Genomic DNA, 12533 nt, shown 5'->3' with positions numbered 1-12533 from the left:
TTTTACTTTCTGGTTTAGGAAAAATCTACAAAATTGTGAAAATGCTTCCGTCATGGGTGCAAATACCATGCTCCATAGTTTCATGTTGGAAAAACAACTGTTCCTGTGATGGCCACAGGATTTTTTCACAAGCGGTGTTAAAAAACGTTTTTATACTGAAATTGTTGTTCAATGAAAGGAGGTTTGATACGAAATGAACTTGATGCTAAGAAATTTAAACCGAAGCGAAGTTATTACAGGAACTTTCGCATCATTTCGCTCCACAGTCCAACAATGCAGCTCGTTACATGTAAGGAAATAAAAGAAAGGTCTGCAATTGTTGATAATCGTTACCATGGAACTGTGTGTTGATAGTCGTTGCCATGGAAATGTTACCATGAAAATGTTACCATGGAAATGTGATGACAACGACCTCAAAAACATCACAAACAATGCTCTTACCTGGCTCCGACACTGGCGTGACAAGCTATGAATGAACCATGGAACTGCAATACAGTATAACACTTGGGAAAGTATCAAATGTGGAATAAAATACCACTCGCAAACTTTCATATCACCGTAAATAAGCACTCATACCTGCTCCAAGGAAAAATGTTTGGGGGTTGTTGAATGTTGATGTCGCACAACAAGTTTTCAGGTCTCCCCAACACACTAATGGAAAATGGTTATCAGAAGTCACAAAACAGTCAGGAGCGAGCATTTTGAATGAAAACGTCGATAAAGTAAAAGAATTTTTAATTCAAATACATTATTTTTACATATAATATGCATATAGCTTTCCTTTGCCCAACCCACTTTCACCATTTTGCACGCCTGAAGGTTGCAAACGTTTGTGTGACGTCAAACGATAATCCGACAGATCTTCCATCGAGAAAAAATGATCTCGTCTTTGTGTCTTTATAACTGCGATAGCGCAGCTCGAGCGGGTATTATATCCTCACAATGGCTGTAAGTACTTTAGGCGTTGCGGTGATTGTAAGCGAATAACGAAAAACGAGAAACTATGGCATTGGCACGATGCTTATTTAAATAACTTAGAATATTCTGTTTCATCTGCTACTGAACTTTTAGTAGAGCCATTTGTAAACCACGTGCTTTGTTGTTTGAACTTGTACTGAGCAAGATGTTGAGATTATTATCAAATAGATTGGAAGTGATGACGTATCATCAAAACAAACTTGGTTGCGCAGCGATTCTGTAACGTCCCAAATTTACTGCTCTTTCCTTCTTTAAATAGATTTAATTTGATAAAGGACTGATTGTCTGGTGGGATTGCACTCGACGGTGAACAATGGCCACACAAATGCAACGATTATGTAAGTGATGACGTCATTCTTTTCAGAGTGGATCGTTTCGTCGACTGTCTGTGACCAATCAGAGCACGTTTACATCAGCTGATCATGGCCCGGTGTGTGGAAACGACTACGCTCTGCCCCCGCACACCGTCAAGAAGGTGACGTTCATTAAACGTTTTGTAACGTTGTAAGATCCATCATTCCGATGCAACCTTGATGTAATGTAGGCTACGGATAGTATTCGCGATTGAAATCATTTTCTACTTAAATCTTTTTTAGCATAATTTTTTGGTTGGTTTGCTGCTCGGCTCCATTTCGTTCAGATTATAATAGCAATCAACTAAATATACAGCTGGCTTTCGATTGTGGGCTATTTCTCAATTAACGATTTTACTTTTGGTTTCTATTGTTTCCAAGTAAAAAGTATATTTTCAACTAGAACAAACTCGCTTTAGTTTATTGGTTTTGTTTTTACGTTGCAAATTTAATTAAATCAAGAAAAGTTTTTAATGAAACTTATAACTAATGTCTCCATTACCAATTAATATCGTCTAAGCCGTTATTTAAAAATAATAATAAATTGTTTGAATTCAAATTAAACTTGGCATTTTACAATGTTAAAAATGTGAACGTTTCACAAAAAGAAGAGATTCTTTGCTTAAATTTCATACAGAAGCTTTTAAAAGTATCTCATTTTAAAGAACTAAACGTAACTTTTTAATTATTATAAAGCGAAGTTTTGAAATGTTTCATTTTACTTCTTTTCCAGGCAACGAGGGAGTTGAACGAAACCGAGGAAAGAAAGAAAATGGAGTTGGCAGCCCTGCGTCAAATATTTAATGACAAGTGAGTGACGTGCAACTTCCATGAATTAAGTGGATCAAATAATAGTGAAAAGATTCCAAGAAAACCAAAATTGAATTTATTTCTAGTTGAATAAACGATTTGTTATGAAGTCACAATTGTGATAAGAAAGCTCCAATAAAAGTGACTAATAATAATTGGGTTACTTGTTATTTTGTTAAGCTTCCACAAACGAATCCCAACACGTCGTGACTTGAACTTTCCAAATCGCAAATGAAAAGATAAATTCAAGCGTCAATCTTTCTGACGTCATCTTTTCGAGACTTTTGTATGTTTTGGTGCAATGCAAATCATTGTTTTAAACGACCGAAGAAAGCTTGATGATATACAGCGCGATGGTAGATTTTGCTCTTCTCACCACAATAATTCCAGTGTTGTAGCTTGGTTTATGATTTTATGCTACTAATGTATTTAAAACATTTCATTCAGGTTAGAATCTTGCAGCGATGAGGACAAAGCTGAAGTGGAATTAACTTACAGCTTTTTCAAGAACGCGAGCGATGACGTAATAATCCGGTTTCTTCGAGCGCGAAAGTTCGACTCTAGCCGCGCGTGGGAACTCATGAAAGGTAAATTGGTCAGTAGATAGCAAGGAGGAAGCGATTACGAAAAAGCAAATGGTTTATTAACCAAACCTAAAAATCATGGAAATAGAATCTATAGTCATCAACGTCAATTTGTTAGCTTTAGGTTTGGTTAACTCCAAAGCAACAAATCGAATAATTTCAAGCACCACTTGTCAATCACCGTATGAATCCTTTTACTAAACCTGTCAAGACGAGACAAGGAAAACAAATGTGGTAGTGACACATAACACGCTACAAAAGTGAGTTTTGTGTCAATTGTCCACCAATCGATCTCATCTTCTTTCGTATGAGAGGTTGTTTTTGGACTACATTTTATTGGGGTCAAATGTCCGGGCATTCTTCGAGCAGCCACTTGATTGTAGAGTCTTCCAGCGTTGACAGGCCAACTGCCCTTGGAGGAGTAAACGTCGGGCAATGGTAGAGGATGTGATCTGCTGTCTGTTTCTCTGCACCACAGTTGCATGCCGCAGATGTTGATAGGCCCAATTTGTGCGTCAAGGAAGCGAAGCGTCCAACACCCGTGCGGAGACGATTCAGCCGTACCCAGAGCTCCTTTCCTGGTGGCATGGGTCCAGCGTCGGGAACAAAGGTGTGTAGTCTGGATGTGTTGTCTGTCCACTCCTCTTGCCAGGTATTGGCGATCCAGGATGAGGCACTGGTGTTGTGCTCCAGCAAGGATTGTGCTTGAGCGACAAAGGGGCTTCTCGATTTGAGGCGTTTCTTTATTACCGATCTGGTGATGTAGCTGTGGAGCGCATGGTGTGGCTCCAGTGACCAGCGAGCTAAATCGATCTCAATCAGTAGGAACCACATTTGGCCAAAATAAAAATTGCAATAGTGGTTTAAATTTCGACCCATCAGCGGCTCAGTCATCTGCAAATAGCTGATCAGAACTGAAACAAATTGAACAACTGATAAATGGTTTATTCAGCGAACCTGGTGGCATAGGCGTAGCCAGGGGGAAGCCAAAGGGGCCATGGCTTCAACAAATTTATAAAATTTTAATTTTCAATAATTTTATTCCTAACATTTTATAAGCAGACGGTCGGTCATTAGGCCGATGTTTATTACGCCTGTTCCATACAGTGTTAGTCTACATTGCACACCACCGCGTGTTTGCGTACCCAGTATCGGCGAGCGTAAATAGACGCAACTTTTTGTTGCGTAACGTCAGAACAGCGTATTGTGTTCTATTCGCAGTCATGTTTTATCTAGGTCGAAGTTTTCACTCCGCAATTTTAAACGTTTAGCTTCTCATATTAGTTTTGCACCAAATTTCCTACAAAGGCATCACCTGAATAAGCAAAACTGGATGTTTTTGCTTCTATGAAATCTCAAAACTTCTAGTAATTGGTCGAGAACTCGAAAAGCTGTTGACACCGAGATGACAAAGTTAATTTTGCTTCTTTGTCGTTAATTACGACAAAAAAGCAAAATATTTCCTTTAAAGTAAAGAAATTAGTCACAATGTGAGCGCGAACTTGGAGGCGAAATTCGCTATGCAAATAAAGAAAACAGGGACATAATGACTTCCATGGGATGTGGTGTTCTGTGTTTCAAGTAGCCCCACATGTTTTTGTGCGGAAATTTCGAAATAAAGGGAATTTTTTAAGCTTGTTCAATTTTGCATTGACGCCGAAAATGAAGATTGAAAAAGCATTTTTGCTCGACTGGCCAGGAACGCTCACTATGTAGGAGAAACCCAATGAATAGCCAGCAGCAATATGATAGTGCAAGAGGTCGTCGTCGAGGCTAACGAATCGTTTGTGTCTGTAAAAGGATGGCGAGTCGCGAGGTATTTCTTGAAAAGGTAAAAAATTTTTGGCAAAGGACAATTCAACATCGCTTTGAGGTGCATGAAAAGCAGCAAGTGTATAAAAGCTTCACAGGAATAGTAGAAATAGATGACATTTAGTATTTTGGCCAATTTCTTTCTTGGCTTTCCAAAAATTTGTCAGGAATGGCTATAAGCTGTGGCAGTCTACATACATCAACAATGGCAGGTCACTTGAGTGATGAACAAACACGCTTTCACAATCTATGTATTGCGGCATTACCAACATCAACTGTTGAGGCTGAGAGCTCTTTTTAGTGCAAGAAACGAATCAAAACAGGGCTCAGCGATGACTTCTGATCTCCTCTCAGACTAGTATATGCTATGAGTAAATTATTTTGCCAATTCCACATTTGTTGTTGAAATAGGCAAAATATTTAGTCAAAATTTTGGCCCCTTCCAAATTTTGGACTGGCTATACCACTGTCTCCTGAATGGAGCAATGCATTACAAAACAACTCTTGAAGAATAAGTTTTCTTAATTTTAACGATAAATGTTCCAATATTCAATCAATAACTTCCGATTGCTGTTATAGAAATAATTTGCACTAATGGTAAAGTATATGCTATATTCCGATCTTCCCATTATTATCCATCACGTGACAGGGTACATCAGCTACAGAATGAGATACCCAGATGTAATAGCAGAGGTTCACGAAGAAGAACTCAAGGATTGGGTGAAGAGGGGACTTCCCGGAGTTTTACCGACCAGAGATGCTGAGGTGGTTATTAGATGCTTTGTGACATCACATTGTTGTATTGTTATGAGAGATGTGACGCTTAAAACATTTCTACTTTGAATCCAGGGTCGCGTCGTCATGTTCTTCACCTTCGAGAACTGGGATCCAGAAGAGCTTCCATTTGCAAAAGTAAGCCGCAACTTTTGTATTCTGTTTTCCTTTGTTTTTTTCTTTGCGTTTTTTATTTTCTTTTGGCTTCCAGCGTTAGTTTTTTAGATGAGAAACTGCGGTTGTGTGGTTGATACCGGTTATGACTTGATCACGAATGGTTGAAGAAGCAAAAAGTTACTAATGCGCACATCGGTCAACATTGTTATGGTTTCCTTGAAATTTCTTTGCCATGCACAAATAAAATTTGTAGTAGCAGCGATCAATGGGTGAACCACATAAGACCAACATCAGACGGCCTCCTTCCCTTGCTTGAAACGCAGATGATGGAATGAATTGCAAAACCAAGATTGGAGTTCTCAATGATTATTTATTTTCCCTTTCAGGCAATGGGGGTTTTTGTATCTGTGCTTGAAAAGTTATTGGAAAGCAGCGAAACTCAAATCAACGGCGTTTGCATCGTCGAAGATTTCAGCGGCTATACAATGGGGCAAGTTGGAGCGGTCGGAGTCGCCGACTATAAACTGATGATCGACATGCTGCAGGTGAACGAATTCTGGTGTTGCTACAAATATCTTGTCTCCCATCACTGAAACAACAACTGGAAACTGGCGAAATCATTTGATGTCACACAACACTGATTTATTACTGACACTTTAACGTCCGACGATACAGTGCTGACGGAAAATGATACTATAGTGCTGACAGCAAAGTAAACTTCCCAATATGGAATCATTGAAATACTACTTCGTTTTGTTAAAATTGAATTTTTTTATTGAATTGTAACAAGCAATCGCAAAACCTTGAGAATCAAATAAATTCAAGTTCTTAGCCTACGTGTAACTTTTCTTTGTACAACTTTTTTTAATATTAAGCTGAGAATTCATTATAATCTTTGTTCGATTAATTCCTTTGCATTTTGTGATTAATGGTACCTTGCCTATTGTATTTTCTCAGTACTCATCGGTACCATAATTAGAATGGCCGTCGAAGCATACTAAAAAAAGTGACAACAACACATATAAAGCATAATGTACTTTGCTTCTCAAGGGATGCTTTCCGTGCCGCTTCAAGGGGGTATACTGCATTCGACAGCCCTGGTACTTTGCCAAAGCTTTCAATGTGATCAAGCCCATGCTAAAGGCAAAGATATTTGAAAGGGTTAGTATGAGCAACAATGTTTAGTTAAAGGTTTGTCAGTAAGAATAGCGTAAATTGACGTTATAATTGCGATCAGCCAACATTTCGTCAACCCAACACTTTTAAGTTTTGTCGGTTGATTGTTTCAATTGATATTCTACAATCGATTCTAATTGATGATTCTAATGTGGTATAAAGGATCTCTAGTTGATTAATTTTGTTTCAAACGACCTCCTCTGCAAGATAAATTGCACTTAACAGCATGTTCAAGGATAAAGGTAAGACCATCAGGCAGAAGCGTTGAAAGGGAGTTTTTAGGGGTATTTTTAGCCCAGGTGATTTTAAAGGCACGTGACCTTTTAAGCAGACCGGGAACTTATGAAAACACCACCTTTTTTGGATATAGTGCGTTTTTCTTAAAATTATTTTTGACTAGGGCAAAATCTTGGCGATTTGTAGGCTAGTTTGGAGGCATCATGGCATCTAACAGACTTCATGCATTCATTGTCTTATCAGATTCACGTCTACGGCGAGGAATTGGACGACTTCTTTAACGAGTTCCCGAAGAAATATCTTCCACAAGACCTTGGGGGTTCAGGAGCGGAGTATGATGGAACAGCGGTAGCAGATATGCTGTTTGGGAGCAAAGTGAGAGGTTTCACTTCTACATTCTTGACAAAATGATCAAGATAAAAACATTAACTAGAGAATAATATTAAAAAAATTAGTGGGTTGTTTGAAATGTAAAGTAAAGTACTTCATAATTTTTTAAACTTGAAGGCTAAGTCTTGAAAAAAATTAAAAATAAAACCTGAGACGGTATTCCAATGTTTATTCCATTAAAACTAATCTGTGTCGGCCTGATTGATTCTTCAAGTTATAAACGTCTGCAAACCACTGCTATGACATCTTTCTGTTTCTTAAATGTGTTATTTTTAGGATGTCGCCGAAGATACAGTTCTATGAAATATTTTTGGGAACGACTTTACCTTACTCGGGAAACATCAAGACAGTCATGGATTGCTTAACCTTGAAAAAAAAATAACACAGTGAAGTGACATTTTATAAATATGCAGAGAACGATTTTTTTCTGGATAATTTAAAATATAAACAATTCGTACTTATTGTTCAAACGGCGAGTCTATTTGAGAGAGATCAAAAATCGCGACACTTAGACGTGAAAGTCGTGTTCTGGTTCTTTCTATTCTAACAAAAGTCAACTGACTGAATGTAGGAAGCCTACTCAAAGTTGAGTTTGTTAGTTTTATCATAACACACAGTATGTTTTCATTGAAGTTTATTTGGAGTATGACGCGCATACATCAACTCGAATGCTTTCATTAAAATGATTCGATCCAGCTGATGTAGTGGGATACTCTGGTGTACACTCCTGGGTAGTCGGGGTAAGCACATCCGATTCCCCATGAAACAACCCCGTGAAGTTTTCCACCGCAATTAACTGGGCCACCGGAATCGCCCTGCAAGATTGGAAGCATCGTTACTTTGCTGTTAATCTAACATTACCTGCACGTTTACATTCCCCTTCTGGGTTCACAGCTCAATGATTTGAGGATTTAAAGAATATTTTCTTGATTTACATAAACACTTTACTCAAAACGTTGCTTACAACTTAAACGAAAGTTAGTGATAAATGGATCATCACCTGGCAAGCGTCTTTCCCTCCAACTCCAAGAAGTCCAAGACAGAGCATGCCGTCATAAATGTCTCCACCATAAGCGGTGTTACAATCAGCATTGCTGACAACAGGGACGGTGACTCCATAAGGTGTGTCAGGGTAGTTTGCTGCAAATAACAACAAACTTTACTTCACACTCTACAGCTCATTCCGACTTATGACATTGTGAAAATGCAATATCGTGGTGTAGGTTAAGATTATATCAAGGATGGTTGGAGTCAATTTTGAAATTGCAGAAACGCTGTTTCATTGCGACCAAAGTTAACTTTTCACTAATAACATTGCTTGAATGAAATAATGACACAATTCAATGCTTAATGTAATGAACATCAAATGCTAAATCTTCAAATTAAAAACGACATTTTACACTTCAGCGCACATGTAAAGTATTGTACTTATGTAAGATGTTTTTTTAATATGTCTTTGAAGAACTACGCTCAACTAAGTGTGTTGAAATATAAACAAACATAAACTTTTTTCAAAACCACGTTCTTAATCTATATAATCTATGATAAAACTTACATCCCACAATCTGGGTGTTTCCCCATCCGTAAACGTTGCAGTCTGATCCCACAGCAGGGTCGACAAATGCTGAAGGAAGCACCGCAAATTGGACGTTCGCGTTGGTGCTGATTGCGGTCTGTAATAGAAAAGTTAAAACATCGAACCGATGACAAATAATTTAATTATTACAAAATAATTAAAGTTTTCTGGGTATGGAAATGTTTTGTTTTGTCAGCAAAACAGACAAACAAATTTCTAAGAAAATGAATTAAAAGCTCGAACCATCTGTATTTGGCAAACTACTGCTGTAAGTCTACGCATGTCCATTGTTGATGACAGAAAAACGTGCAATGTGGCAAATAAAATTCTAATGGAACTTTGTTGATCTGCGCTAAGCTGGAGTACTGTGACTTGAAAATAAAGGTTTTGATACTTTAGAAATTGCGAGACTCACCGAGAGCTTAAGAATCATGATGTCATTCTCAAGAGTGTTTGTGTTGTAGCTAGGATGAGGAACGGTTTGTGATACAGGTGAAGCTTGTTCAGTGCCGTCGTTGGCTGAGAGGCTGTGATCTCCGGCAGTGACAGTCAAAGAAGCAGCGCTGTTTGAAAAGTTCAATGTGTTAAGTTTTTAAGATTCTATTACTGAACCATCGTTTTGTTCTTTAACAATTGTTCGCAGAAGCGGCAGTCATTGATTTAAAACCATTTTTAGCATTGATGGATGCGTGGCCGAGTAGTGAGAACGCTTGCGCTTCGCTCGATAAGATATTGGTTTAACAAAGCTCAAGAGCACGCAGCTGTGTCTAAGTAAGGCACTTAATAGGTGCCAAATTAATAAGACAATTTTGGTAAAGAGGTCACTTTCTTCAACCACAGACGTATAGCCTATGTCTGAAATTAATGGGAAGAGTTGACTTGATGACTTTTCGCTGATTGCTTTTGTTTTGTTGTTTAGCATCTATAATCACACTGTACTGTATGTTATCAAAATCAAGGCATAATAAAACACGATTACAATTGTTAATTACCATGCAAATATATAAGTTTTAGAGATTATTAGGAATATCTTAAATAACTGTCAGTGTAGTCTCCCCGAAGTAGGCTATTACGAAGTGATCGAATTCTGTGATAAAACGATAAACAAAAACTTTTATTAATCAATATAAAATATTCACAATTTTTACAACTGGCCTTCAACAATCATACAAGCAGGCTATGTTTCGTTTTTGGTTACTTACTTTGCGTTGCAGTGAGCGGCAGAGAGAGCAATGTTTGAAGAAATAAGGGAACCCCCGCACATGAGACTTCCAAACCTCTTCAGGTTGATAAGGTATGGGACTTGGTTTGGGCTCAATGGAGCACCTCCAATGATTTTGTCATCATCAGCGCAGGCAAAAGCTGAAATACGAAAACGTTTTTGTTTCAAGCAAAAGTTTTAATGATGAAAGCGACATCCGGTTAGTGCATATGATAACACACACGGTACTTTCTTCTCAACAACCTGGTTATCAAACAACATTGCAGCATCTCACATGTTGAACGTGGTGGTAATGAGGTTAAATGAAAAAAAGAGAATTTCGACCCTTTAAACCCTGATTAACGTAAAGTCAATAGAGGATCCGCGTAAAGCAGATACAAAAGCATCTAATTTAGTGAAAAAAATTGAATGCAGTAATATTGACTGCCTTTTAAAGTACATGTAGTTCAAACAGAAATAGAAAATGTAGGGTGGAAATTAATTTCGCAGACTAATTTAATCCTTAGCAACCACATAACATTTTTAGTCATGTTTCTAAAGTGAACTGCTGTAAATTTTACTGATACTATGAGCTAATAAGTTGTACTGAAGAGGGTTCAATACCCGAAATCGCAATCTGCAACAAAAGAATTTCAATTTGGACTTTGTCATGAACATTGAATTTCCACCCTACATTTTCTATTTCTGTTTGAACTACATGTATGTTAAAAGGTCGTCAATATTACTGCATTTAATTTTTTTTCACAAGGTAATTAGGTTGATCGACTTTAATGTTTGAAAATCACTTTCCTCCAACACAAAGAATTCTCATGAAATAAAAACGTCAAAAATTATTATTATATCATTCCACTTACCCACAAGTAGAGCAACAATGAACAACTTCATTATGTTCAGGTTTTCGATTAACTGTTTGGTTGAAACGAATGGTTAGACTTGGTTAGACGACGGTATATATACCACAACTCTACATTAACACCTGGTTGCGTTCCCAGGCTATTTTTGTTCCATAAATGACACAGACGTAACTCCAGATGGTCCATGGGAATGACAACACGTGTTGTCGTGTTCGAATAATTGTTACCTCATAGAAGTTAACCTTCGTTTTGATGATTGCAATGATGGAACAATATTTGAATGCTGTATATTTAAATAAAAGATTTTAGATTGGTTTTTGCACGAAGCTTTATCAGACTATAAAATTCACTGAAAATTCACTGAAATTCAAAGTTCAAGTAAATTTCACTGAAAATGGCTGGAATCAGTACAAACAACTGAATTACCGTGTATTGTATCTTGCTTGAGCTTACTTTAAAAACTAAGGCCGACGTCCCCTAAAACCGTCACCTTACACTTCATTCCCTTTAACCTTTATCAACCTGTAAAATTTGCATACTGTACGGAAAAGAACGATTGACTACATTTTGTAGTCACTGTTAAAAAACATTTTAAAACTTACCTTTTCGATCGAATTGTTCATGAATGCGTCTAGTTTGTTGGCATGCTGCCTCTGTTGTAAGTTAAGTAAGGCTTATTGTGACACTACAAAGCAGTAAGAAAATGAAACGTTTAAAAAATAAATCGTAAAGCAAAAGCAACAACAACAAAGTAATATGGTAAATTAGTTATCATCATAGGGCAAACTTTTGTTGTAAAACAATTGCACTTATTTTTAACCCTTGCTTGAACTACAGGAAAATGATAAACAGATAAAATGTTGTAAGAAAGAAATAATTGTTGTGTAATATTTGTTTAAAAGCAAACCCAAACTCTACAGAGGTGTTGCAGCCATCCAATCTTCTGAGTCACGAAGAGTACACTTTGCCTCTTGATCTACCAGCACTGGAGACCAGCCTTTGTCGCCCACAATCATGCCATCAGTGCAGCACATAACATGGAAGACACTTGGCACACAGCATGGTGTGCCACCGATACCAAACTCTATGGTTTTATACCTTAGCCAGTGGCGCTATCCCCTGGTATGTGCCTGCGTCGGCCGACTTTGGTCAAACTTAATAGAATCCGAACTGGAGTCAGACGCTTCCATTCCAACTTGTACAAGTGGGGTTTGGTTCCCTTATCGCCCTGCGAGTGCGACGCGAAGGAACAAACTACTAACCATGCCATTCTTGAATGTCTCATTTACAAGGCATCAAATGGAATGCATGGCATAGCAGCACTAAACAAAGCTGCACTCACCTGGCTTTCCATCATCTGTCCTAAAATCTGAACAACAGTGAAGTAGAAGTGTCAATTCGATACCGAGCCCCAAAAAAGCCAATCTTTCAACAACAAAAAATATCGTTAACACAAAAATGCTATCGTCGCCGGGCAAAAGTCACTATGTATGAAGGTGGAGATTCTTTTTAGATTTGGTGGCGTTTGGTTGAGTATCCTAGTTTTATCAATCTTAACTTCCATTCCAAAATGCTAATAAGAGTTGTAGGTGGTGCCTATTGTTTGGAGATCATCAGCAGTCCGAGCAGGTGTGGCATTGTCATTGGCAA

The 12533-nt window shown here is 37.9% G+C and overlaps 2 protein-coding genes across 2 annotated transcripts; one reads left to right on the top strand and one right to left on the bottom strand.

Moving 5' to 3' along the window:
• The first annotated feature begins 942 nt into the window (after positions 1–942).
• On the top strand, positions 943–7657 carry LOC145768333 (retinaldehyde-binding protein 1-like). The gene is made up of 10 exons (XM_082579814.1): positions 943–948; positions 1343–1453; positions 2065–2141; positions 2589–2728; positions 5187–5302; positions 5387–5449; positions 5815–5973; positions 6479–6589; positions 7085–7216; positions 7508–7657. The coding sequence occupies exons 1-10, from the start codon at positions 943–945 to the stop codon at positions 7532–7534; spliced, it is 942 nt and encodes a 313-aa protein (XP_082435940.1). The 3' UTR covers positions 7535–7657.
• A 193-nt stretch (positions 7658–7850) lies between these two features.
• LOC145774407 (trypsin-like) lies at positions 7851–10941 on the bottom strand. Its single transcript, XM_082585661.1, has 6 exons — positions 10884–10941; positions 10010–10169; positions 9223–9370; positions 8787–8904; positions 8232–8371; positions 7851–8046 (listed from the first exon to the last, which is right to left on the bottom strand). Exons 1-6 carry the CDS (start codon positions 10912–10914, stop codon positions 7909–7911), a joined length of 735 nt encoding a protein of 244 aa, XP_082441787.1. The 5' UTR covers positions 10915–10941; the 3' UTR covers positions 7851–7908.
• Between the last annotated feature and the right edge of the window lie 1592 nt (positions 10942–12533).

This window comes from Aplidium turbinatum, chromosome 1 (assembly GCF_918807975.1).
Source record: "Aplidium turbinatum chromosome 1, kaAplTurb1.1, whole genome shotgun sequence".
NCBI classification, from domain to species: Eukaryota; Metazoa; Chordata; class Ascidiacea; order Aplousobranchia; family Polyclinidae; genus Aplidium; species Aplidium turbinatum.
The sequence above is the reverse complement of the archived record's forward strand: the minus strand, read 5'-3'. Positions and strand labels throughout refer to the sequence as shown.